Source organism: Rousettus aegyptiacus, unplaced genomic scaffold (genome assembly GCF_014176215.1).
Source record: "Rousettus aegyptiacus isolate mRouAeg1 unplaced genomic scaffold, mRouAeg1.p scaffold_m13_p_13, whole genome shotgun sequence".
NCBI classification, from domain to species: Eukaryota; Metazoa; Chordata; class Mammalia; order Chiroptera; family Pteropodidae; genus Rousettus; species Rousettus aegyptiacus.
Window position 1 is genome coordinate 2,396,829 of NW_023416288.1, and position 26,979 is coordinate 2,423,807.

At 43.4% G+C, this 26,979-nt stretch overlaps 1 protein-coding gene across 4 annotated transcripts in view; it reads left to right on the forward strand.

Annotated features, from left to right (window-relative positions):
- ATXN7L1 (ataxin 7 like 1) overlaps window positions 1–26,979 on the forward strand; it is a 213,167-nt gene that overhangs the window by 89,059 nt on the left and 97,129 nt on the right. The window contains exon 4 of one of the 4 annotated variants that reach the window (XM_016145889.2): window positions 7,545–8,581. The exons of the other annotated variants lie outside the window; for them this stretch is intronic. Coding sequence (XP_016001375.2) covers window positions 7,545–7,627 — 83 coding nt within the window. The 3' untranslated portion in view covers window positions 7,628–8,581. Of the gene's footprint in view, window positions 1–7,544; window positions 8,582–26,979 lie in introns of those variants that run through there. 4 annotated transcript variants of the gene reach the window in all.

Here is a 26,979-nt window from a genome sequence, read left to right on the forward strand (position 1 = left end):
TCAGATATGATGCTCAGGTAGACTGACCAGCTTGTCCCGGGAAGCCTCTTATGTTCAAGCTAGCCGGTCACCCTGGTCAACTCAGGCTCCCAGAAATTCCCCCCTAAGCCCCATTTCCTTTCCCGTGGATGACCTCTCTGCACTGGAGGGACTAAAGTCCTTCGTCTGGCATTCTTTGATTTGTCTCACTTCTCCGAGTACCCACTAGGTGCCATGCATTGCATTGATGGTGAGAAAAGAGTGAAGAGCAAATGTGAGCAGAGATGGTGAACAAGTGAAACAGTGCACTTTTGCCTGCTTTTGAATGCTGCAACTGGGACCGCCTTCCATGGTCACACTCCCAGATGCTACTTCTCAGCCATATCTCTAGAAGACGATTCCTTTGAAAACAGAGATGAGAGGCTTCTGTTCTCACTACCGCCTTTTGAGAGTGATCGTGTATCTTTAGAAATATCTCCAGCATCTTACCGTTTATGAAGCACTCTCACATAGCTTGTTCATTTTGATTTTCATAACAGCTCAGTAAAGTAGACGGGTGGGTGCTGGCTTCTCTGATTCTAAAGCTCAAAGAAGTTCAGTGACATTCCTAAGGTCACACAACTGATAAAGGCAGAGCTGACTAGTACTCCAGACTCTGACTCTCACCCCGATGCATTTTCCATGAACAGAAACCCCAGTGGAAAAAAAATTCACAGTGCCAGCAAAATCATGTGTCTACTCTAAGAGGCAAATTTGCCTTTATGAAACTTCCAACGTTTGCAGTTTCTAATTCTAGTCTTATATGCAATGAACACATCCTCTAGCCTTCTCATATCTCTTTCACATAGGATCTGAGCTTTCTGTAATATCTACTTGAAAAACAGTCTTACAGTGTTGACTCTGAAGGAATATCATTCAGTCGGCTCATAGGTTATGATCTACCCTTTCATTTCCTAACCAGAAGATTTCATCAGAATAGAAGTTACAGTCATTTCAGCAGACACTGAAGGCAGTTAGTTGTGTTTGGCATTAGAATAAACCACTCAGCATTCTGATTAGTTACAATGGGTAACGAGAGAATTGTGTAGACCAAAATCTCAACGTATGTGTTTCATGCATGTAACCCTACTAATGAGAATGAGTTTTGGCAGAAAGCTAAGCATTGATGCTTCTGCCACCAGAGCTTAGAGCTGCTTGTTAGTATTCTGAGAGCTGGAGTATAGACACAGACACAGTACAACTCGATCTTGATAACATCACTCACTCCCAAGCCTCAGATAAGTTTGTGAAACAGGAAGATGAGAGGAAGCAATTGAGGGGGAATTGTTTATAAGTGGCTTAGGATGCCTTTACAACCTTGTTGTGACCCTCCGTCTCCCTTTACCCATCTGTGGAATGGGCATAGAGGTTATGTTCCAAGGGTATTAGAAATTATAAACTAGAAAATGTCTTAGCATGTGACTTGTGCTATAAATATGCCTCGCTGCCATGTGGAAAATAGAAGTTTTTAGCTGAAATTTATAATGAAGTTAGGGAGTCACTAGCGGTAGCATCCTTTCCCGAGGTGGGAGATGGGGGCTGGGGACTAAGGAAGGAGAACAGAGATACCCATCTATGAAGTAGTCTGGAGCAACATGGTGAAGTGTTCAAAACAAACAAGCACAAAATTAACATTTGGACATCTGACCTGAATTTAAAACCAATAGGGGGATTGGAGGTGAGCCTCTTGTCTTTTCACATTACAGGTTCTGTGCTCCAGCTCCACGTACCTACTGAATTCCAGAGGGTTGGGCCTGGGGAAGGAGAAAGGCCCAGGCAAACCAGTGCCCACGTGGGGTTCAGCTGCTGTGTTTGAAGAAGGGTTATATTAGAGAGGCAGCAGAGGGGTTAGGAACCAGCCAGACTCTGGTGCCAAGCTATCTGGACGTGACTGGCTCTGCTACTCACCAGCTAAGTGACCTTCAGCCAATCCTTCAATCTCTGTGCCTCAGTTTCCTCATATACAAAATGAAATATCAGTACCTGTCTCTGAGATTATCAGGAGGATAAAAAGAGTAGATAAAAGTGCAATGCTTAGCAGATCACCTGACATCTATGCACATAAGCAGGGCGAGGCAACTTCTCCAGCCTTGAGAATTCCAGCACATAGAGAATAGAAACACAGACTGGATCGGTTGAGGAAAGTTTACCTCCAGAGGCTTGAATGTGTTGACCATGAATTACATGGTCATTCCCAGAGAGGGGTCATCGGCAGAAAGAAAGAAGAAGGGCCACAGCTGGTATGATGCCCTGCCGCGGCTGGCCCCCCGGCTGGCAGGAAGAGTTGTGTAGATCTGCTCCGGTGGACCATCTTGAAACTTTCCATGTGCCTCCTCCCTGCCCTCAGGGAAGTTGGAAGCTTGAAGGGTTCTTTATCCACAGAAGCATATTCCAGTGGCCAGTATCTTAGGAATTTTTGTCTCCTTATCTCATAGGAATTGACCTTTCCCAGAGTCATTTGCCAATACTGAATCTACTCTGAAATCCTGTAAAACCATTCCCTTGTTATTTGTCTGCCTCAACATGGGAGAAAGCCCTCTCATTTGGAACTCCTGTGTGATGCCTGCCATCTAGCCTCACTGCAGTGTGTGGGCAGGTCTGCTCTCTGCTCCACACATCTTCAGAATGACTGGATTTCAGGCTTTCAGAGAAAGTGTCTCTAACTTCACTGGAGAAAGGAGACAGCAATCATGTGCTGGTTGGTGTTTGCCAAAATGTGGCCTTAAAACAGGATGAAGTGATGGCTCCTGGAATGAAAGCTGGTTCCCCCTGAGCATACACCCGTCCCGAACAGCTCCTTTAAAACCAGAAGCAGTTTGTCATCTTTTGATTCTCTTCCAGCACTGTCCCTGTCACAGGTAGATAAATGAGGTGGCATATGGGTGTCCAAATGCCAGATCATCTAATCCCAGCAGTTTCCTACAGAGCCATCACTCAGTGAGAACGGGGAGCACAGTAGGGTGGTCCTTGGCTTCGGAGATGGTAACCATAAGCAAATTTTTTTTCATTGCATGTCCCATTTATATGTGTGAAATGCTTTCAAAGAATCTCCCAGCCTCCAGTGTGCCATGGATAGGTGTGTTTCTCATTTCAGAATCTTAAAATGAATCATACACTTGCAACTTCAACATCTCATGTCTGTAGTTCTACTAATCAAATCAATGTCGCAGCAGAATTCAACAAGCACCCCTGAATTAGAAATAGAGGTTGGACTTGATGTTCTAAAAAGCCTTGATTACAGAGAGCCAATGGGAAAGGCGGATACATTTCAGTTCACCTCGAGTTCTATGCTCTGTATATGGCTTGAAAGATACCCACACTGTTTCTGCACAGCCCATGTGACTAGTCACAGGGTTATTCCCAAGGATGCAATAAGCTGATGAGGCTTCCTGATGCTTCTTGTTGGCCAAAACATGGGTGACCCATGATGCCCTACAAATGAAGGATAGGCCTGTGTGGCAAATGAACTCAGCTAGTCAGGGCAGGCCTTCTGCCTACACCAAGGCAAGTGCCAAGTATATTGCTGATTGGGCCAGACAGCTTTGATTTCTTCTGTGGCTATCGGTCACACCCTTCACCCCCGCACCTGCCAGATTAACTGGACATACACAGTCACAAGGGCCCAAGCTTGCCTGGATCAATCTAAGTTCATCTCAAACCCCTGAAAAATCATCTGCCCAGACAGTGTTACAGTGAGTCTTTGAGCATCATCAAGTCACCCAGAGGAAGGAGTACACGCGGAGCATCTTCTCAAAGCTGGATCTGTTGAGCATGAAGCAGATTCTTACACAGCCCACTAAATGCTGGTGACTATGAGTTTATAGCCAACTCCTAATTATCTGTGGTACTGAAGGAGAAATCTAGCATGAACTTTAACATATAAATCCTCCAATTGAGATTTAGCCAGTAGTTTCAACTAGAAATCTTTTAAGAGGAGGTGTGGCGTTTCTTTTTATGTTTTCCCAATTAATCAGTAGTTTTAATGAACAGCAAAAATTACCCTGTGGGGCTGAGAGTACAGCACAGGAGGATAATTCACATGAGATTTAGAGATGGGTCTAGGTTCCTTTCCTGCCTCTTCCAGCCTATGTTCTTCATCTACCTACTGTGTGTGTTTGCTACAACCACTTTATAAGGTCAGGGGAGGATCAAACGAGTTAATGAATGTAGAGCTATCCCCAAGCCCAGCCATAGGAAGCACACGGTACATCCTAGCTGTTAGGACTTATCTAACCTCACAGAAAAAGAGAAAAGGAACTCTTACTTAATCGAAGATGATAAAACAACAGAATGGTTTGTTCATTATAAGACAGGCACAAACCTAAGTGAATCTTTAAGGTAATTCTGCATTTTATTCATGGTGAAATTACATAATCTTTTTTTTCTTTAAGCTTAAAAGGCTGAGCCAGTTGTACATGATATATTAAACCCACACGTTTACTTACTGTAAAAGAGTTACTATTTTGAGAGTATGATCATTCCTGGAAAAAAAACAATTTCAGTATGCCTCCTGTCCATTAAAAAGAGTTATAAGTAAAGAAGATTTCCATTCCTTAGATTAACGTCTTCGGATTCCTGCTCTCTTTTCAAGCTTTGTCATAAAGCAAGGGAAGGGAGGCTGTGGACTCCTTGAGGAAGGCATTCTTTATAACTCCTCTTCATTGTCCCAGAGTGTCTTGCAAATGGTGGGTACTTAATCAATGTCTTATGAATGGATAAATGAATGAAAGAATGAATAATTTAGATGTTTAATCCTTTAAGTCAGTGATATTCGACCTCTACCCGTGCATCAGAATTGCTCGAAGGCCTTATTAAAACACAGATTGCTGGGCTCTTCCTCCAGAGTTTCCGATGCAGTAGGTCAGGGGTGAGGCCCAAGAATCTGCATTTCCACCAAGCCTCCAGATGATGCTGATGCTGTTGGCTCAGGGGCTCTACTTGAGAATCACTGCTTTGGGGTCCACTCCACTTCTTAGGTCCACTGCTTTATCAGCTTTTCTAAGCCTTCCAAACAATTGACAGCTGTAACTATCTGACCTTTCCCCATATAACGGAGACAGATTTTGTAAAAGTTACTAGGCTTTGATCAAATAGAAGAGCAACCTGGATTTTTTAAATCAAAGACTACATTTGTCCCCTGTATAACTGAGAGAAGAGAGAATTGGATCGCCATTCCCCTCATGATTGTGGCTGTGCTGGCAGGAAGGACATGTCGGTAGGGGTAGAGTGGAGTGGTGCACCTTGCAACATTTAAGCCAGATTACATTTCCATTCAGTTCTAGAATCCCCACTTAGTGTCAGATGCTTAACTGCAAAGTTGAAACAAGGCCTGACCTTCTGCAGAAACTGCATATGAGCAGAAGGGGTACCGGAGTGAACATGTATGATACAAACGGGAACACGTAATTTGTGGCCTTTTCCTGCTGGCTGTTGGCTTGACTGAAGTCATTAGACACCCCCACGTTCAGAAACAAGAAGGAGTTTCATGGCCTGAGAAAGGCTGCTCTCTGCAAAATGTCATTTTCTTATTCCCAGATATCACTTCGGATAGCAGGAAAAGAGCTCCTCCTGTCTATCCCCCTCTTCTCAGGAAAGAGTCCTTGAAACTGTGAGGACACACAGCAGAAGCCAGAGACCAGTCGGGCAGAGGGAACCAGAGGGGCACCAGACTCCTTGAACAGAGAGAGGAGAACAAATGAAACCCAAGAAGGGAATTGAAGGGAAGGAGGAGACCAAGGCCTTCCTCCAAGGTAGTGAGAGTATATTAGTAGCCTGTTGCTACCTAACAAATGACTCCAACATTTAGCATCCTAAAACATATTTATTGTCTTGCCCAATTTCCATGGATCAGAGACCTGGGAGCAATTTAGCTGGGTGGTTCTGGCTCAGGCTCTCATAAGGTTGCAGTCAAGCTGTCATCCAGAACTGCTGTCTAATCTGGAGGCTTGGCTGGGGCTGGAGGACCCACTTCCAAGATGGCCACTCACCTGGCTGTTGGCAAGAGGCCCCAGTTTCTCACTCTCGGTACCTTAGACCTCTCCACAGGGCTGCTCACAACATAGCAGTTAACTTCCATCAGAGCCAACAACCAGAGAGGGAGGGAGGAAGTCAAAATGCCTTTTATGACCAAGTCTCATAAGTCACACACTATCACTTCCACATTATTCTCTTCATTAGAAACAAGTCACTAAATCCAGCCCACACTCAAGGGGAAGGGAATAAAGCTCCACCTCCTGAAGGAACAGTACCACCACAGAGTGAGGCCCTCTCATGCTCCCCTTCCAGGCTCAGAAAAGTACAATAATAATGAATATAGAGCCTTTGGTGAAAAGATGATGGGCGCTTTTAAAAGGACTCCAGAAGGGGCTGTTGGAGTTTTGTCTGATTTGGCTGAAGGGAGGTGGTAGATAGAGAAGGGGGCATTGAAAACTCTCTGTGGGCTTTGAGCCCATGGTCTCATAGGGGTCATGCAGGCCCCCTTCTCTCTAGGCGGGGGTGACCTTGTTTAGAAAAGACTGAAGCCACCAATGAGTCCCAAGCCATAGGTTCGGTTCCGTAGAAGAAGGAACTGGCTGTATAGGGCCAACTGTGTGCTAGAGAAAGAGCCATCCATAGCACTATGCATCTTTTTTCTAGATCATCAGGCCTGCCAGGGCCCTAATAGGGAAAGAATGGGGATTTAAGGCAGAAGTGGTGTTCTGAAGAAAAAGGAGCTCTGGGCTCTGCCTCTCAGGAAGGATATGAGAGCCAAAGGGATGTTAGGAAGCAGGAGAGGAAGGAGCCCCACTGTTTTTCAGAGTGATCCCACTCAGGATGATGGCTCGGCACCACTGGGCACAACAGCAGTCGGCCCTTTGTGGCTTTGGCTCCTGCGTTCAACACAGAGACCCTGCCTCGGAGCAGGTATTTATTTTGCCCACACTGGCACTGTAAATGGATTCCACTTAGCAGTCTTCTTTTGAGGATGCAGAGCCATTGGTGGTCATATGGTACTGTGTCTGTTCTTATCTCCCCTATCATCCCTGGGGAATAAGCTAGCTAATCTAACTTGCTGATGATTTTACACTGAGAAGGAGATAGCTAATAACTTGGATGACAAGTATTAGAATACAATGTGATGTGGATAAATTGGGTCCATGTATTAAGGGCTATAAAATGAGATTCCATCAAGGCATGAATAATGGTGCCTGTGGAAAGGATTAATCAAATACCCCATTAAAAGGTATAGGAATTCTGGTCAGATAGCCCTGTTTAATTATACTCCTGCCCCTACCCCACCCCCACCCCCATTCCTACTGAAACTGCTTTCTTCTAGGAGGAGTGTGGAAAAGAGTTTAGAGGAAGTAATAGAAAAATTGGGACATACATTTTAATAGAACAAGATCATAAAGTCAGATTTAAGCAACCAGTGTTTAATTTAGGGGGGTAAAGGCAACTGGCAGGAGTAATCATTTACAAGTGTAATTTCCAAGGGAGCCCTGTTGATACCATTCAGCAAGTGCCAACAAAGCATTTACTTTCCAAAGGGAGAAAGCAAGACAAGAGAAATGGAGGCACCTCCAAGGATGGACCGGAGAACAGCCAGGCCATAGAGAAGAACCAGGTGTGAGAGTGGACAGTGCAGAAGACAGACACAACTCCTGAAAAGTATCGGAGGACTCACATTGTCTGGAGAAGGCTTCCTGGAAGAGGAGACTCCAGCAGAGCCCCGAAGTGTGGACAGGCTTCCACTGCAAATTCGTGAGCACACTCTGGTGACAGGGTTTAGGGAGAAAAATGGGCTTGAGCCGAACAGGGGGCACCTGTGGAATTCTCTCCATTTCCACCACCACTACCCTGGTCCAAGCTGTCATCACTTCTCGCCTGGACAACTACAAAAGCCTTCCAGCTATGTCCCACTCTTGCTCCTCTGCAATACATTCTGCACACGGGAGTCAGAATCAAAATCAAAGTTAATCATACCAGACTCTTGATTTGTAGCTTTCCATTGCTGTTAAGCTAAAAGTAAAAATCATTATCATGGCTACAAGTCTTGCATGATCTGAACCACATCCTGTGCCAGGCTCCCTTTCACTTGCTATATGCCAGTCAAGCTTGCCTTTTGGAATTTCAGCACATTGGTCTTCCCACCACTGGACCCTTGCACATGCTTTTCCATCTCTGTATATGATTTTCTTTCATCCCCTCTTCCCAAAGCTAACTCTGACTCATCCTTCAGTATGCATGTAATGGTAACTTCCTCCTGGTAGTCTTCCCTGATTTTCATAACTAGGTCAACTTTCCCTCATACCTTGAAAACAGATAAGGTTAATATCAATCTGTCTCCCCCACTAGGCCACAAGTTCTGTAAGGGTAGCAACCCACTCTTTGAGCCTAAGACAGCCACAAAAAAAAAAAAATGTGTTGACTGGATCATGACCTTTAATTGGGAGCAATGAGACTAGTTGAGACATTTCACTTGACCAGTATGTATGAATTCTTAACTGGGATATAACCCTGAATTCATGTCCAGACTGCCACCTGCTGGCTGTGCTATTATAAATAAATCACAAATCCTCTCAGAGTCTGTTTCCTCATGTTATATAAAGGGGGAGTATCAACAGCCACTTCACATGATTGTAACAAGAAATTAATGAAATCGTATATATAAAAGCAGTTTTAATTGTAGTACTAGACATAAATATGCTCTGTCATTTTTCCCAGTGCCTGACATATTGAGTCGTTCAATATCTATTGGATGGATGGATGGATGGATGGATGGATGAACAGATTAACAGTTAGGAAACCAACATGAGAGCCAGGATGGAAACCTAGCACAGGAATAGCATGAGGGAAGCCAAAAGAGGAGAGGATTTCAAAAAGGAGAAGGAGGTTTATTATTCACCCACAATATCCCAGTGGAGCAGGCAAGGAGAATAAGGCGAAAAAATCATTTGACTTCGGTAGAAGGAAGTCAGTGGTGACCTTGGGGCAAGTCCTTCTCAGCCTTTTCATGTTGTCTATGTTTTCAATGACATGCCTTAATCATAACTTAATCACTTTACTGATTTTTATCTTTTTGGGGGAAAATCAAATTGATTTGCACATACAGCAAAATTGCAAAATTGGTGAGCTTACTCTAGCTGCTGCCAGCAGGTGCTGACAAGTGAAGAAGTAAACGTCAGTGGATAAGAGAATACACTAAACATTTATTTTAATAAGGCCTAGAAATCCTTAGTTATTTAATAAATTGCCATGGAGAATTAGGTTTCAGTTTCAAGGGTTGTTTTGTTTTTAACTCCCCGTGTTCCAGTAGGAATAGGTAGGGACCTGTGGTACAAATTCTATCTGAGGGCAAATGCACATTTCTGGGAACTTTTTTCTGTCTCTTTCACCTCCCTGCTGAGCCCTGATCCAGCCAGTCTGTTTGTGTATGGGCCTTAGGAGTAAGTGGCCCAGGCCAAATCTAAGCTCCATACTGGTCATCTCAGGGCTGACTCCTGATGAGTAAGAAAGACATGATGAATAAATGAAACTCCATGGTTATGTCAGCATTCATCTTCACCCCTAGTGCTCCAAACTGGGCTGACAAAATGAGGTGTGCAGTAGAAAAAAGTTATGAACAGACTAGAAGGCCTCCAAATATTTTATTTCCATGTAGTAGTTAGTGGTATGAACCATGGATCTGTAGGGAAAGGAGGCAGTGTTTCAGAAGACATTAAAATGGTTCACAGAGAGGGTATAAAGGCCCCCGCCACAATGCCTCTTCAGCAGGAATGGCTCAAGAGCAGGTTACTGATCTGAAAACAGAATCATGCATGTCTGCCCTCTTCCCACATCTCCCTGATCCAGGATTTCTTTGATGTTTAATCACATCAGTAGAGTGGTTTTCTATGAACCGATCTACACAGTTTGTCAACGGTATGTCGAGGCCCTTGTCCTTCTGCAAACCGCATAGTCCCTGGAAGTCCCACCACCTTCCAGCCTGCGAAGAGTAGGGAGATCTAAAGATCTCACACATCTGCCTACCTTCACCGGTAGACCCTCATGGTGAAGCTGATGGTCAGTGGGGAGGTCTGGGTACAGTTAGAACAGGACCCATACCTAGGATTACATGGCAGGGGCAGCAGAACTGATGTGGTTTGTCCAAAAACATAAGGACAAATCTGCTCAAGCAGAAGAGCTTGATGGTTGAGACCTGGTCCTGGAGCTAGGTTCACAGCTCAGCTCTGCCTCGCCTATCTGCTGCCCTCTCTGAAATGAAATCTTCTCATGTATAGAAAATGGGTATAATCATGCTTTCTCAGAAAGGTGGTGTGAAGATTAAATGTTATGATGCGCATAACGTGCTTAAACCGAGCCAGCCCAGCATGAGAAGTGAGCAAATGGAAGTGTGGAAGCCATGTTAGATTGAACCCCCCTCCTTTGTTCTGATCAGCCTTCCAACGTCACTGCTGGGCCCTAGCACAGCCCTCCCCTCAGAAATTTCATACAGTGGGTATTTCATACACTAGGTAGTTCTTAAAGGCTAGAGTTGAAAATCTTGAGACAAGAGGAGTCCATAGAGGGGTTTGGAGTGGGAACTGGGGTGAGGGCAGAGATGAGAAGAGGGTTCAAGGAAGAACTCTGAGGAATTTCTGGTGATCCAGAAATGGGGCCTGGAGAGAAGGACTAGCAGGCAGGAAGACAAGTGGTTAGAACTGTAACATCAGAATAACTGTCACAGAATCAGGCAGAAAGAAATCCCAAAAAGTATGAAATCTCTCAGAAAGATAGACTAGACAATAACTAACAAAATAAGCATTTGAATCATATTTGCCTTTTCAGTGAAAGTGAATTTAAATTAATTTGATTTTGAGAATTTTAAATATAGACATCGTAATCATTGAAAATACCCTAGAGCATTGTAAAAACCAGGGTTGGAAATCAGTTACCATCTACACTGTGAGAACGGAAACCCAATCTTGCCAGCAGATTTTAAAAACTCCTGTGCCCAGGAAAGAAATCAGTCTGCCTGGCAGATTTGCATTAAGTCCTCTCCTGATTATCTTTCCCTTACTGCTCCTTCCCACCCAATACACAATCCTGCTTTCTTTCACAAATACAAGCCCTAGGAGAACTAAGGAAAGATATAAGAATAGGGAGCCAGAATGTGATCAGTTCGGGCCTCTGCCTAATTTCTTTTATTCCCCTTTGATATCTGTTAGGCCACTTTCATGGCTGAACGACTAATGCTGTAATAAAGTTCTGAAGGTAGTGTCAGTAACCTAGTGGGTTTGAAGAGTGCCTTGACTTTGAATCTTTTTATTGTCTTCATCTGTTTTAGAGCTTTTTTTTCCCCCCCTTGTGCAAATCGAAATAGACCCCAAACATTTAAGTATTGTAAAACCTCCCATCTCCTAGTATGGCGCTGCTCATTTCTTTTGTTCATTGTGTGGGTGCCATAGCCCTGGAGCATATAATTTAGGGTCCTGGATTTATTGGGGTATCTGAGGTCACCATTAAATGGATGTGCTCTTTATTAAGTCAATATTTGATAAAGCCTTTTGAAAGTGCTAATAATTATGTTCATGGGACTGCCTGCTGAGAGTAGAGAAAGGAAAAAAATTTTTAAGCTTACTTTTCTTGCTCCAAACCATAAGTAAATGGCCAGATCTAATCTTCTTTTCATCTCTCATTTATATTTATTACATTTGGTGAATCTGGTTAGTGGCTTAGATTCCTTAGGTTTTTACTATATCCAGGCTTCTATTATGCAATCATCTTTGATAAAACCTAATGGTATACAACCCTGGACTCAAGAGCATAACGTGATGCCAAACCTCATTCCAAATGTACTTCCTACTAGAGCAAACTATATTGGAAGACATTAAAGAGAAGCATTCCCCAGTCACTTCCAATTGCAAAATAATTTTTCATAAATCACTAGTTCCACAGAGAGCTCCCCCCCACACACCCTGATCTTGTTTTCCTCCCTGCCTCATTACCTCTATTGTAAGAGCTCCCTTTGCCCACACACTCATGAGAATGTGATTATGGTGGGTTGTGCCTCCTGAAGAACATGGCTTGCATACAATTTTGTTTTTCTTTTTTTAAGTGGGTGATTATTTGCATTAAGAATGAGTGTATTCGAATGTGTTGGCATGCACCAAGAGCAAGATCCAGACAGTAGAAAACTGCAGGTTAGACAGACTGTCTTCAACAGATGCATCGTAAGGAAAATAAATAGATGGAGGAGGAACTGGTCGCTTAAGAGACGTGTAAAAAATGGGCAGGACTAACCATGGTATCTAAGGATACACACTGAGTGATAAAGCCATAAATAAACAGAAGGAAGAAAGTCAGGAATGTGGGTAGTTTTGGAAGAAGGTGAGGTTGCAGGAGGGACAGACCCGTGGACGAGCTTCTGGGGCGGCCAAACAGGTGCCCTTCTTTACCTGCCCAGGAGTCTCCAGAGCATCTGCGTACATTTGTTTTGTGTAGTTTTGTATGTCAGTGCTTTATTTTACCATAAAAACTTTTTTTTTAATGAGTCCACTTGGGATTTGCCTTACCTACAGTCTTTCAGGAATTTGGCTTTTGGGGAGTGTCTTATAAAAAGCTATTTCTTCTTACCTTTCTCACTAAGAGGGAAATTGTAGATCCATCCAGAAACTCACCAGTGGGGTTGTCCAGCGGCTTGGTAGAAATTGAGAAAAAACAGGGCCTGTTGATGGACCTTTTCTGAGTTCCGGCTAGTGAAGACTCCCTGGTCTTTCTTTTTCCCTACTTTAATTTGTACGGTTAATTATCTAGTTAGTTGCTTTCAGTAATGCAATAAGCACCTGCAAACCCATCTTCCTGAATAAAAGCTAGGACCCTGACAATAGCCACATTGCTCCCTGCCCTCACTCCTCTCCTCCCTGATCTTTGGTAATCTTTAAAAACCACAATGGATACCTGACATTTGCCCCCACTTTTCCCCAGCAAATGCACCTTCGTGATGTGATTTTGGGGTGAACTCTGACATCCCTCTCCCTTCAGCTGAAATGGCATTCCTTTACCTCAAGGCTTTCACCCCTACACTCAGGATGAATAAGTGAGGTCAGAGTTAGTTTCACTAGAGGGTAAAATCTAGAGCAGGATTCGGGAAACAGGGACACAGCAAGAAAAACCCAAAGGAGGGTGGCGGGGGTTTACCTTTTCTTCTTTTTCTTATTATCAGACCCAGCCTCCATGTGTTGATATATTTCAGCTTCAATCTAGAATCCAAATAAAACACACCTTTTACATTGGTCCCTGAGGCTGCATGAAGCTAGCTGTCCAACTCTCTCAGTTCATGAGCTGAGTCCAAACCTGTTTGAGAATAAACAGGGTAGATTCAGCTCCATGAGGTCAGGGACTTCATCTGTTTTGTTCACCATTCAATTCTCAACCCCTGGCACATGCTTGGCACAGGATAAGTGCCCAATAAACACTGGACAAAAAAGCGGGTGAGTAGACAAGGGACCAGACCAAAGAAACAGCTTCCAGCAGGAGAAAGAGCACAGAGACCTCCCGGGATGGGCGGTGAGAAAGCACCTTCTGTCATTCTGCAGGCCCCCTGGAGCCCTTACCTTTCCCCCTCATCTCCACCTCTGATCTGTAGCCCAGGGCAGACCACTTCTGCTCTGTGCCTTCCTGTCCTCAACAAGAAAATCATCCAGTATCTAGTTCTTGAGAAGTAACAACTCCTATCACATTTTCCCCCCCATTTGCACAGTGTGGAAGTATTTTCCCACACATTGTCTAATTGTACTACACAGTAATCCCATGACGTGGATAATTCCCACTTTATGGAGGAGAAAACTGAGGCTGAGAAGACTAGAATGACTTTGGAGGAGCAGAGCTATAACTAGCACATAGAACATCCTTTGCTGCGTTGTCTTCAGCACTGTCAGAGAGCCAAATAAATGGATATCAAGAGCTGTCATTGCTCCCAAGATGCTTAAACTCTGATTCGGGCACAGACGACTATCTGAAACGGCAAGCACACTGCAGCACTGCTTGATTCTTCCCAGAAATGCAGTGAAAGCTACTTTTGCTGCTGTTGTTTCTTGGAAAGATGCTCTCTATGTAAACTTAGAGTATAGGGTAGGTCGCTCAGCAGTCTTCAACCGTCTGTTGTAGTAGGGAGGAGAGGGAGAGCATACATAATAAAAATCCAAAGGGAATTCCAGAGACTGATTTTCATCAAATGTGCCAGTCTCACACTTTAGCAGACCTCATTAGGAATAACCACATCACAAATAGGAAAGGGAAAGCAGAGCGCCTAAATAATCCACAGCTTATATAACCATTCCCTTACACCAGTGTTGTCTGTAACAGAATTAATACTACTTCCTTGCACACAGAAATATCCAAGCTTTTAGACTTTCTTCCCTCCAGATCATTTTTCTTCTTTCTTCTGATGCTTTCAGTGACCCTGTTGTGTAGGAGGTGGAGCTGATACTGAGGCTTAGAAACCTATATGACTTGCCCAAGCCCCAGGGCTAATTAGTGACAGCCTTAGAACTTGAACCTGAGCTTTTCCCTGCCTCCAACTCTTTTCCCACTTCCTCCCCTACAGTGACCCCTCTCAGCCCCCTCTTTCAGCATCTTTGAGAAAAACCCAGCAGTGGCAGCTCAGCCACCTGCGAGTTCACAGCACTGGCTCTTGCCAACTCTTGCTTGTATTTCGGTAGTTAAGTGTTCACTGACCGCTTTGTGTGTGTTATAATTATTTAATTAGTCTGTGCCTGGGAGGAAGAGATGCTTTATTTAGAAGCTTAATAGTGAAAACTTCCAAGTCTTCAGTTCACTATGAGCTTGATGGCATTGGGATGATCTCAGTCTCCCCACTGTGTCCTAATCCACTTAGCACCAGTAGGATAACCAGCAATGGCTTCATTCAAGGCACAACCAGTGTGCCGAGGACTGCAGGAGGATTGTGGCTAGGTTCTCAGAGGGAGGACTGACAGTTGCAGGAAGTCAGGATAACAAAAAAAATGTTTTAGGGCCTTTGAGACAATAACCAGATCTTTTTACGCCCCTCTTGGGCCCTGGGCTGGGGATAGTACTTTACAGCCAGTGTTTCTCAGTCTCAGTTGCACATTAGGGTGACCTAAGAAGCTTTCACATATCCTGATGCTAGGCCTGGCATCATTTTTTTTAAACTCCACACATGATTGCAATATGTAGACAAGTTTAAGACCAATGATCAAATGGGTGATGCTGGCTTTGTCGCATGTCAGCCTGGCTAGGCTGAACTACATTTCCCAAAATGCCCTGTCTTATGGGATGAGGCCACAGAGAGATTCTTGGGTGATCTACATGGAGGATGGAAAGGAAGCAGCAGCCATTTGGCAACAGATGAGTTGTCACCTACCTACTGGCTCACCACACTGACCTGAGGCAGCGGCCAAGGCTGCAATTACTCCATCTTCAGCTAAATTCCCCTTCTGGTTCTCTGACTCTGGATCCAGGTGTGTATGCTTAGCTCCATGATGAGGGCCCCTGGCTTCTAGAGGACAGCCAAACCATCAAGGTCAAAGGCAACAAAGGACTGACACAAGTTTCCATCCATCCTCATGAGGTTCCAGTTAAGGCTTGCAGGTTCCACATTGTTGTTGGTCTCCCCCACTTTCCATTCTTCTTTCCATCCCAACTGTCTGCTTAATGGACCTCACGCTCCAGCATCAGACTGAAAACAGCAGCTTTATTGAGGCTATTTAACCAAAAATTACTGTTGCAAAGATCAAATACCTGTTATAGACTCAAATATTTACAGATACATGTACATATGTATATATATTCATATATATATATATAAATGTACATATATATCCATAACTATCGTTATAGCTCTGCTTCTTCAGTTGAACCCCGACTGATACAGGTGGTTTTCAGAATTGTGGAATAAGAAATTATTTTTATCCATAGATGGTGGCCCAGTATAAGAAGGACATACAGGTGGCTCTGATGGAAGGAGAAGGCAGGTCTGGCAGCTCCCTGTCTCCACCTCATCCCCCCAAATTGACACATGTGGGCAATTTGAAAACCTTTGGTAGACTGCTGGTCTCCAAGTGTGGTGGTACAGTGGGAAACACCTGGGGAGCATCTTAAGAATGCAAATTCATGGACTTCACCTTAGATGTAGGAATCAATGTTTTAGAGGATTGGGAAAGTAAGCATTTTTTAAAAAAGCCTACCCTACCCCAGCCTTTCTGGGGGTGCTGGTAATGTTCCGTGTCTTGATTTGGGTGCTGGCGACATGGAGAAATTTCGTGTACCCAGTGGCATCAGGTGGCACACTTGTGATTTGTGCCTTTTCCTGTATGCATGTTATACGTCAATTTAAAAAAATACATAACCCCACCTCCTACCCTCCCCTTCCCCATTAATTCCATATTCCAGTGACCGGCCAAAGTTGAGAACCACTGGACTAGATGCTTCCTTGTGCTCCTCCTAGCAAAATTCAGAGAATAGGAACAGAAATTCTTTCAGCAGCTAGGAAGTAGTTCAGATGTATCCATAATCCTAATGATACAAACCTATGTAATTATCCCAGCATTAAAGAAGAATTTGAAACCATGAGGCAGCCAGCCAGCTTGAAGTGACAGGAGTGGGTAGCCAGGGGGGTGAGAGGGGCCAGTGTGGAAGATCACACTGGAGCCAGACCATGGAAAGCTTTGAATGGCAAACTGACAAAGAACAAAGTGATTTTCAAAGAATTGGGGCTTTATTTTGAGGAAGGGCTTACAGATTTTGAGAATACTGATTGATAAAAGTAGTATTTTCTAAAGTGTATATATAAATATAGAATTACATTATCCATCATGTTTAACTGCCCACCAAAAATACTGTTTGAAATGCAGACCGGTGAACAACAGAACAGACCCTGGCCGGGAAACGGGGACTTGACCTTCCTTTGGTGTCAACAGACTTTTTCAACCTCAACTTTCTAAAGTACCTGCGGTCTGTACATCCTGTTCTGGGGTGCATTAAAATAAAATTGAGAGAGAGAGAGAGAGAGGAAGGGAGGGGGAAGGAGAGGGAGAGAGAGAGAGAGAGAGAGAGAGAGAGAGAGAGAGAGAGAGAGAGAGAGAGAGAAAGAGAGAGAGAGAAGCAGTTAAAATCTCAGTTGTCCCATTTGAAGCCCTAGTAGGTTCCTGTGGGGCAAAGCTGTTACAGGTACATTGAGATTTTATAATCATAGTGCATGGAGAAACTTCACAGGCTGATTCATTTTTTAAGCAAGCAGTGTCAAGAACAAGTCCAACAGTTGTTCCCAACAAGGAGGTTGGACCTGAGGAGTATGGGGAAGGTGTTTTTCAGGGATGACAACAGAGAATTGGGTTGAATTACAATCTCTCTGGGATTTTTGAAATGAAGGACAGGCCCTACCTCCAGGTGATTTAGAAGCTCCCCTTGATCTAAATCCACCAGCCTAAATACCGTCTCTGTCTTCTTTAATATCAAGGACAGAATTTTCACAACCTTTTTTAGCGACCCTTTTCTAAGTGTGACAATTTTGTGTACCTTCTTCCCCACTCCCTCTCCCCTAAAGACTAGAACTCCTGAGCTTTCAAAATAAGGGCAGAATTAGGCCGAAAAACATCCGTTAAGAAAATCAAACCATACACATCATTGAACTTCTTTTGAAAGACGTTTTCTTCCTCATTCTTGTTTGATTTGCAGTAGTTTCCTTTTACCCTTTCTTACTCTCCCATACTATAATTGCACCCTCAACTCAATTTTGAGGACTATCCACAGAGAATTCTTTGTGAAATTTCCACAAGGAATTCCCTCTGGAACCCAGCACACTCCCACACATCTCTTCACCAATTCGCTGGCATGTACAGAGGGAATGCAAACCAATCTTAACATTAGTCTCAGTCTAAAACAGTTTAGACAAATCTAATAAGGAAAACAGAACATGGGGCATTCCAAAGTAAGAGGCCAGTTCCTGTGCATCTGTATTTCCTTTCTTCCCCTAATGCAGATGATTTGAGAATTGAGGTCCACGAATTGCCTCTCCCATTCCCCATACCCCCTCCCTGACACAGGGCCTTTCCCAAAACAGGATGAGAGCACTTCTTCACAGTTTTTTCTTACAGCATTTTTCGAGAAAGAGAAGTTCACTTTAATGAGTTTGCCTGCTGGCTCACGAAACCACCTGACATTCTCCTTGATCTTGCAGGTGGGCCCAGCTCTAGGGACAAAGAGGCAGCCCTGTGCATACCTAGATCCAACACCATTTGCTCAGCTCACATGCAGTAGCTCCCCAGAGCACTTCACTTGGCTAATAGAAGTTGGCAGAGGCACAGAGTGCAAAAGCCCCAAGCCTCAGGCATGAGGAGGAAGCCTCTGGAAGCAGGAACGTGAACCTCAGCCTTCTGGCTCAGTCATACTTAGGCATAGGTAGCCAGGAGGACACCCAGCTGGGTCAGTGTCTGGCAGGAGGGTTCCTGCAACATTGGTGTTATGTCTACACAGATCTCAGAGATAAAGCATCTGTCTACGTGTGTGGGCCAACAGGTAACACCTAGTCAAAACAGAATCACAGAATGTTGGAGACCTCCAAGATGACAGATTCAACTTCTGTACCCCCTTCTTACAGTAAAGGAACCCAAGACCCACTAAAGCCATGCAGGTGATTTGCCCAGAGTCCCTCTAGTAGAGATAGAGCTGGGCCACTCTCCCAGGTGTTCCAAGTTCATCATTCCACCACTGCTTCTTCCCTGCTCACAAATGCATGCTAAATCTGCCATGACTGTCTTCTCATAATTATTTTGTTATGACGATTATAGATGGCCAGCAACATTAATGAGGGGATGGTTATGTAATATGTATAATGTAATAAAATATAATATGATATGATATGATATGATATGATATAATATATTATATTATATCATAATATATTATATTATATAACATAATATATATAACATAAGTATATAATTATATAATATATAAACATATATGTTTTAAATATATATTTTTACCCAGATGTACACCTTAAAGATAATTGCTTTTGTTTCTTCTTTCTTCGTCTTCCTTTCGGTAACTTTTTATTTAGATCCGTAGGGGACTTTTGCATATGTGAGATATTGAGAACTCTGAGTATAGGCTCTAGATGTAATGTCTTTTAGTGCTAAATGCTTTTAAAGTTCTTTTTAAAAAATTATGTACCATACATACAGAATTTGTGTATCATGATTTTATATTCATAACACATGTTTTCATATATTGATGGAGATGTACCTTACGATGTTTGGAGGAAGGAAATGTGGATTCAATTATAGGTGGACTTTTTTTTTTTTTTGAGATGTAATCGACATACCGTTGTATTCATTTTAGGTGTATGACATACTAATTTTATATATGTATGTATATGTCTTTTAAATTCATCAATTCAGTAATACCTTACTTACTGAAAAATTCAAAGTACCCAGAGGGCCTGCACAAACATTTCCCTGCTACCCTTGCCCCCAGCCATTCACCCTCCTAGAGGCCATAGCTATTAAATCCTCCCAAAGATAGGCAAGCATAGATGTGAGAAATTTGTGTATTATATACACTGTTCTGTTCCTTGCTTTTTCAACTTAACCATGTGTTCATTCATTACTTTAACAAATATATATAGAGCTCCTATTATGTGCCAAGTAGTGGCTGGAATAGAGAAGGAACCAAATAGATTCCTGGCCTCTAGGAACTTAGTAGGGGATAGAGACAGTGAACAATAAGCATATGATGTCAGATAAAGAAAAGTCAGCGTCGGGGAGGGGCAGAGAGTGCTCCTTTACATAAGCTAGTCAGGAAGGCCTATCTGAAAAGGCCTGAGACCAGGTCCTGAGTGAAGTCAGGGAGTGGCCCTTGGCAGGAGAACACTGGGCAGAGACAGCAGTATGGAAAAGACCCTGAAGGTGGGGCATGCCAAGCCAGTCATGCTCCTGGGACAGCGAAGAGGTGGGTGCCTAGAGGTTCTGGCTGTAAAGAATGGTGAGAAAGGAGCTTGACAATGCAGGAAGGCCCAGTCAGGTAAACCCTTGTGCCACTTAGGATTTGGCCTGAATACCTGGGTGAACAGTAATGCCAGACTGAGATAAGGAAAAGCAGGGGAGAGGAGAAAGTTAGCATTTGGTTTTGGACATGTTACATTAGAGGTGCTGGCTAGTTCAGGGAGCAGGAAGAGTTGGCAGATGGATACAGGAGTGTGGACTTCAGACAGAGCTCAGGTTTGGAGAGACAAATCAGACTCATTAACACATAAGTGTTATTTAGAGCCCTGGGAGTAGATGAAATTAGAGCAGCTGCCCAACATTTTCCGGTCCCTCTGGAGTGAACAGAGAGAAGGACACTGACACCAGGGCCTCCACCCAATCCTGATAGGTCCACCATCCATTGCCTTAAAAGCCAAGGGGATCAGCATCTTGTCATAGCTGTCACTCCTTGGCAGCCGAATGCATTGTGTGGTCATAGTGTGAAAAAGAAAGAGCACTGGGCTGAGAGTCAGGACCTCCAATTCTGGGCCTGGTCACAGCACCTGGGAGGTTCAAATTAGATAGTCTCTGAGGATCCTTCCAGCTTAACATTATTTGCCTACAAATCAAGTGGTATGAAGAGTACAAAAGAACTCCTATACACTACCCACCAAAAAAAAATTATTACAAGCATTCACAAAGTGAAAGGGAAACAGTGCAATCAATTGTAGAGTGTTAGGGGGAAGGAGGTCATTTTAAATTTACAGAAAAGTTACAAAAATCATTCAAACACCCCCCATGTATGTGTGTGTATACATTTTTATGTTTTTTAATATATATTTTATATACTTTCTGAACTATTTGAGAGTAAATTGCAAATATCATGTCCCTTTACCCCTAAATATTTCAATGTGTATTTCCTACAAAGATATTCTCTTACATAACCATAGTATAATTATAAAAATCAGGAAATTAATATCTGATATAGGCCTTGTTTGAATTTTGCCAATTAGCTCCACAGCAAAAAAAAAAAAAAAAAAAAAAAAAAAAAGTTTAAAAATCCAGGATTACATGTTGCAATTTTTTGTCATATCTCTATAGTCTCCTTTAATCAAGGACCATTCTTTGGTCCGCCGTTCACAGCCTGGACACTTGTGAAGATTACAAGCCATGCATTTTGTAAAATGTTCCTAGTTTTGGTTAGCCTGCTTTCCTCATGGTTAGTTTCAGGTTCTGCATTAAGGGGTGGAGGGCTTTTTAAAGGGGCTAAGATGTGAGTCTGGGAAGTTGGGACAAGGACAGAGGGAGAGCAGGGCAGTGCTACTGAGTAAACCCTTTGCATGGGAACTAAACAGCCCAGAAACTTGACTGCAAACTAAAAGAGGATATTCACCTGGTGTGGACAGAGCACCCGTTAAATATCTTCAGAGCTAATATTTGGCAAGAAAAGGGGCCTTCTCCCCAGAAGATTTATTCTCCGCATGTATTCCTAGTCATTGGTCGTATGTAGGGTGTGTGTGGGCTATGCACTTTATGTGCATTCTCTCAGTCCCTCAGTGATCTGAGGGGTAACAATATTTCTCTTATTTTACAAATGGGAAAACTGAGGCCCAAGGAGCACATGCCTTTAGGGGCAGAGCCAGGAGTTAAACAGGACTCTGCCCCCAAGCTGAGGTTCTTTCCACTCCACTGGGCTATTTTAAGCCTATCAGCCAGTTTTCTCCACAGTCAGCCCTTGCTTTGCTTTGCTCGAAAGGCCTGAATAAAGACTCCAGCCCTATTTTCCACTCATGTCAGTGATTGATATTTGATTAACGTTCAGGATTGCTGTCATATAGAGCATAATTTTCACAGATGCAAAGACCAATTTTGTTGTTACTGAGGCAGAAAGATCTATTTCCTCATAACTTATCCAACAGATTTGGAGGGAACCAGTAACCATCAGGGGGTCCCGCTGGCTCATTCTGAAAGGAAGCTTGCCTGCATATGGCATCATTAGCGTTTATGGAGGGAGAGTCAAGTCAAAAGGCCCAAGTACACACGTGTGGGCGCAGTCTGGACTACTATGCCACAGCTGTGTGACATGACACAGCCATCAACCTCTAAAGTGAAAAAACCTCTGAACAATCATAGCTGTGTTCTCAGGGTTGGCCTAAGGGGCACATAGAACCTTGGAGAGATCATTTTGCAGACTTTGCAGATGAGATGGTGTTCATCACCTCCTATCCAACCAAGAAGTGACCTGAGAAGACCCCCTTCTTGTCAGAACTGCTGAGCAGGACCACTGCCTCCACCCCATCTCAGCTCTCAGGTACAGAGGTGGGGGTACCAGGTTCAAGTCCTGCTCAGCAGCAGGCCAGCCATCCAACCTCTCGGAGTTTCCAGCAGTGGGATCAGTGTACTGAGTACCTGTCCCCAGTTCTTGGCACAGGTATACCGTCATCCTTGGCTCTTCCTCTTCTCCCTCCTCTGTTTTCTGTTTGTTCTCCTCTTCCTCCTCCACATTGCTCTCCTGCTCCTTCTTTTCCCTCTGTGACTCTTCAGTAAAAGCAAAAGTTATTATTTCATACCAAAATATTAAATCACATGCAGAGGTTGGGAAGTCAAGTCCCACTAGTCTTCAACCAAGAAAGTAAAAATACCCAGCAAATTTTAGTTTGGAAAGCAATGAGCTTGGCCTTAGGAGATCTGGCTTTCCCCAAAGACGCATTTACTTCCCAATGGTAGCTGGAAGATCAGGGCTGGAAGTTGTGGCAGGCATGGCTGTGTTGAGAGGTGCAAGGGCTGGCAGCTGGAGGCCGGAAGATACCCCCTAAAGGTAGCTGTAGGCTCATCAGCCCATGACTTACTTTGATGGAGGAACCAGATTATTTGTATACGTATAGGAAGTGGGGGACCTTTTTTCATTGAAAATTAAAATAGCTTTCCTGGAAGTATGAATATGGAAAAAATAAGCAGTCTGAGAGCTTAATAAATGATTGTGAATCTGAAATGAGTTAGAATATGTATTTAGAATAGCACCTGCCCCAGGGTAAGGTCACAGCAATTGGTAACCATTTTTTATACTGTTTAAGGGCATAGAATCTCGTGCCTGGGTCCACATCTCAGCTCCAACATTTCTAGTTGTGTAGCTTGGGCAAGTTACTTCATCTCTCTGTGCCTCGATTTCTTTATCTGTAAAACGGGCATAATTATAGTCTGTACAGGATAAGGTTGTTGTGAAAATTAAATAAATTCATATATATTAGAAAAGCGCCTGGCATGTATTAAGTACTATGTAAGAGTTATTACCTATTGTAATGGTGAGAAGATCAGCGAGAAAATTGCCACTGGGTTTTGCCCATATCTAGGCATATTCGAGAACATCAACAAAGAGGTTAGTTATCATGAACTTAGAACACACGCTGTATTTCAAGGCTAAAGCCAGGCATTTCGACTGTGGATTAAGAGTCGCACATGGAGCAGAACTTACTTGCGTACTCTTCTGGAGTTATAGTTCTTCTGTGGACAGATCTGGGTCCCTTTGCCTCGGTGCATGACAGTGTATTCTTTTTTATTTATTTATTTATTTATTTTTAATTTTTATGGTGACATTGGTTAATGAAATCCAGTAAGTTTCAGCTGAACATTTTAACAGTAAGGCATATATATATTTGCATTGTGTGTTCACCTCCCATAGTTAGATTTCTGTCACCACATATTTGACCCTTTTTACCCCATCTACTTCTACCCACCCCCCTCTCCCCTACCCTCTTGTAACCACTAGTCTATAGGCCATGTCCATGAGTCTTTGTTTGTCCTGTTCATTTGTTGCTTTTAGGTTTACATCGCACATATAAGTGATATCATGGACAGTGTACTCTTTGACCAAGGATCTGATACTTAACTGTATTAGTGTTTTAGGGCTGCTATAACACAACAGTGTTTCAGTTATGGAAGCTTCTGAGATCAAGGTGTCTGCAGGGTTGGCTTCTTCTGAGAGCTACAGGGGAGACTCTGTCCCAGGCCTCTTCCTGTCTTCTGGTGGTTGCTGGCAGTCTTGACCTTCCTTGGCTTGTAGATGAATCTCTCAATCTCTGTCTTCATCTTTACCTGGCATTCTCCCTTTGTGTGTCTGTCTCTGTGTTCAAATTTTCCTCAATCAAGGCACAGTCATAACAGATTAGGACCCACCCTAATGACTTTGTCTTAACTTGATCATCTACAAAGACCCTATTTTCAAATACGCTTGCATTCACAAATAGTGGGCATTAAGACTTCAGCATCCTTTAGGAGGACACAGTTCAACCCGTAATACTCATAGTCCTTCAACCCCTCATGTCCGGAGTGCTGAACCTGCCTTCCAGCTGGCGGTCCATTACCCCCCACCTCCCATTCCTGCTTAGCTTCCACATAGTGGGTGAAAACTTGTTCTCTGGTTCCATTTTCACCACAGAGGCATCTATTTCATTCCTGATACTGTGGTCAGAAAAGAACACTAAGCTCAAATGGGTCAAAATCAAACACCGTAGGCAACCTGTTGAAAGCCAAGCTCGCACAGTGTTACGGGTATGACCTAGTTCTTGGATAAGGAAAACTTAGGCTTTACTTTTTGTGAGGGACTCTCTACTGGCCCAGTGCTCTAGCTGAAGGTCAGTATGGGAAGGGAGAAAGTGACCGTTTGGAGTCATTGGAGTTTTCTCATGGCTCCTTTCCTGTACTCCTCTACTAGTGCAGTAGAATTAGCATTTGGAGCTGTCATCTTCACTGTGCTGCTGCCTAGCTGTGTGAACTTAATGTTCTCATTAGTCCACTGAGAATGTTGGAGTCACCAGTCAAAAGTCAAAGGTATATGTAATTTATCGTATTTAATTCTCGCATCCAGCTGCTAAAGTGGGTGCTGTTATCCCTATTGCAGAGGGATAACATCGAAGAAATTAAAGGACCCCGAAGCCCACATTTTTTGTGTTTTGTAACCCCCACCTCTTTCACTAACTTTTAAAACAGTGATTTTTCATCTGGGCTGCATAGTCTAATCACTTGGGAGAGCTTTGGGCTAGAGGTCTAACAACTCTGGGAGCAGGGCCTGGGTACTAGTATTTTGCAAGAGCTCTCTAGGTAATTCTGAAGTGTTTCCAGTATGGAGAACCACTGCTCTAAGTTCTCTGTGGACCTCCACTGGCCCAGAAGTTGTAGTGCACATTGCCTCTGTGTTAACTGCTGAACCTCGGCCTGAGTCTGGGGCGTCCACTAACCCGTTTTCTCACTTCCAACTTCTCCAGCTAATGCCACTTGTAGTTTTGTGTCTTGTGATTAGCCGCCCCTTGGGTCCTTCATGAGCTATATTGGTCATCATGGAGCTGTATGCCATCTACCAGACAATGCTTACAGATCCTGGCTTTCTGGCCCTGACAAAGCCATCATGAAAATCCCTTAGGAAACTTGTTTAAAATGCCAAATGTTTAGGCCTATTCCTAGGAATTAAAATGCACTTGATCCAAAAATGTTGACAAAAGAACATCCAGCCTAAGGAAAAGTCTTATAAGAGTTTATTTGAGCCAATTGATGACAATTAACAGGAAGCAAAATCTCCAGAATCTCCAGAAAATGGCAGTTTTCCAACATATTTTATACATTAGAATCAAAGGAGGAGACAGATGTAAGCAGGGTTACATGAAATTCATTGGTAGTAGATTAGGGAAGCAGGAGAAAGCAAAGTGGGGAAATCTCTGAGACTGGATAAAAAGTAAAACGGAGAGACACATACTTCTTTTACATTGGTGGGTATAGGATAGTTAACATTCACAGCACAGAGAGATGGTATGTAGGCAACATGATAACGATGTGGTCCCGTGTTCTGACGCCAGCGGTTGCGCCTTTGAGGAGTCTGGAAAAGAAAATCACTCTGACATTTCAAAGGTATGTTATCGTAAGTGCACAAAGACAACAGACAATTTCAGAGTTAAAGATCAACCTTTGCCAAGGAAGCTACAGGCCTAGGACGTGACTACCCACCATGACCTGCTTTTAGTTAGGAATTTTTACCTTTAGACCACTCTGTATGGTTACTTTGGTCTCCGAGTTTGAAGGCCCACCATGCAGGCCTCTTCTGAACTTGTCAGGTTTAGTATGTGGCCCCTTTTTTATCCAGTGTTTATTTTCTGACTCTGAGGTTGATGAATCACTGATCTAATCTACTTTCTTTTTCGATATCAAGTGACATGCCTGAAGTTACATAGTTCATCAGTGGTAACGCTGGGATTCTCCATGCCTTGCCCTCCTCCATCTTTTCATTCCACAGGGTCTCCAGGGAAGGCCAAAGCAGTGGTTCTGACCCCAGTGCACAGCAAATTACCTGAAAAGATTTTTTAAAATATGGGTGCCTTGGCCCCACCCTAAACCCATTAAGTTACAGTCTCTGGGGATAGGCCTAAATGTCTGGCCTTTGTGCAGTGCTTCTCAAATTTTAGTGTGCACATGACTCCCCTTGGGGTCTTGTTAAAATGCAAATTATGCTTTCTTGGTCTAGGGTGGGTCCTGAGATTCTGCATTTCAAAACAAGCTCCTGGATGCTGGTCCAGAGACCACAATTTGTGTAGCGGGGCCTTAAGATATAGTTCCAGCCAAGTTCTCCAAGAGTCTACAGATTTCCTCATTTCTGACAGCATCTCTTTTGACTACCTTAGTTTGTATTTGTATCTGAGTTTGCATTTGCTTTCTTTTTAGCACTGTATCATCTATCAAAAGTTGGCTCCCTACCTACACTTTAAAGTATCATTGACCTTGGTTCCAAATTTTTCACCCTTGCTTTCCCAACCCATCCATCTAGTTCTCTGTTCTTCTCTATGAGATTCTTGATAAAGGTAACAAATGCCATGGCCAGCTCTGGCTTAGCTCCATCCATTAGCAGATAGTTATGGCACATCTACTGTGTGGGTACAAAGGTACACCAGACCCACACCCACAGCCTTTCTTAAAGGAGCTTAGTGTCCTATAGGGTAGGTAAGACAAGGGGGAA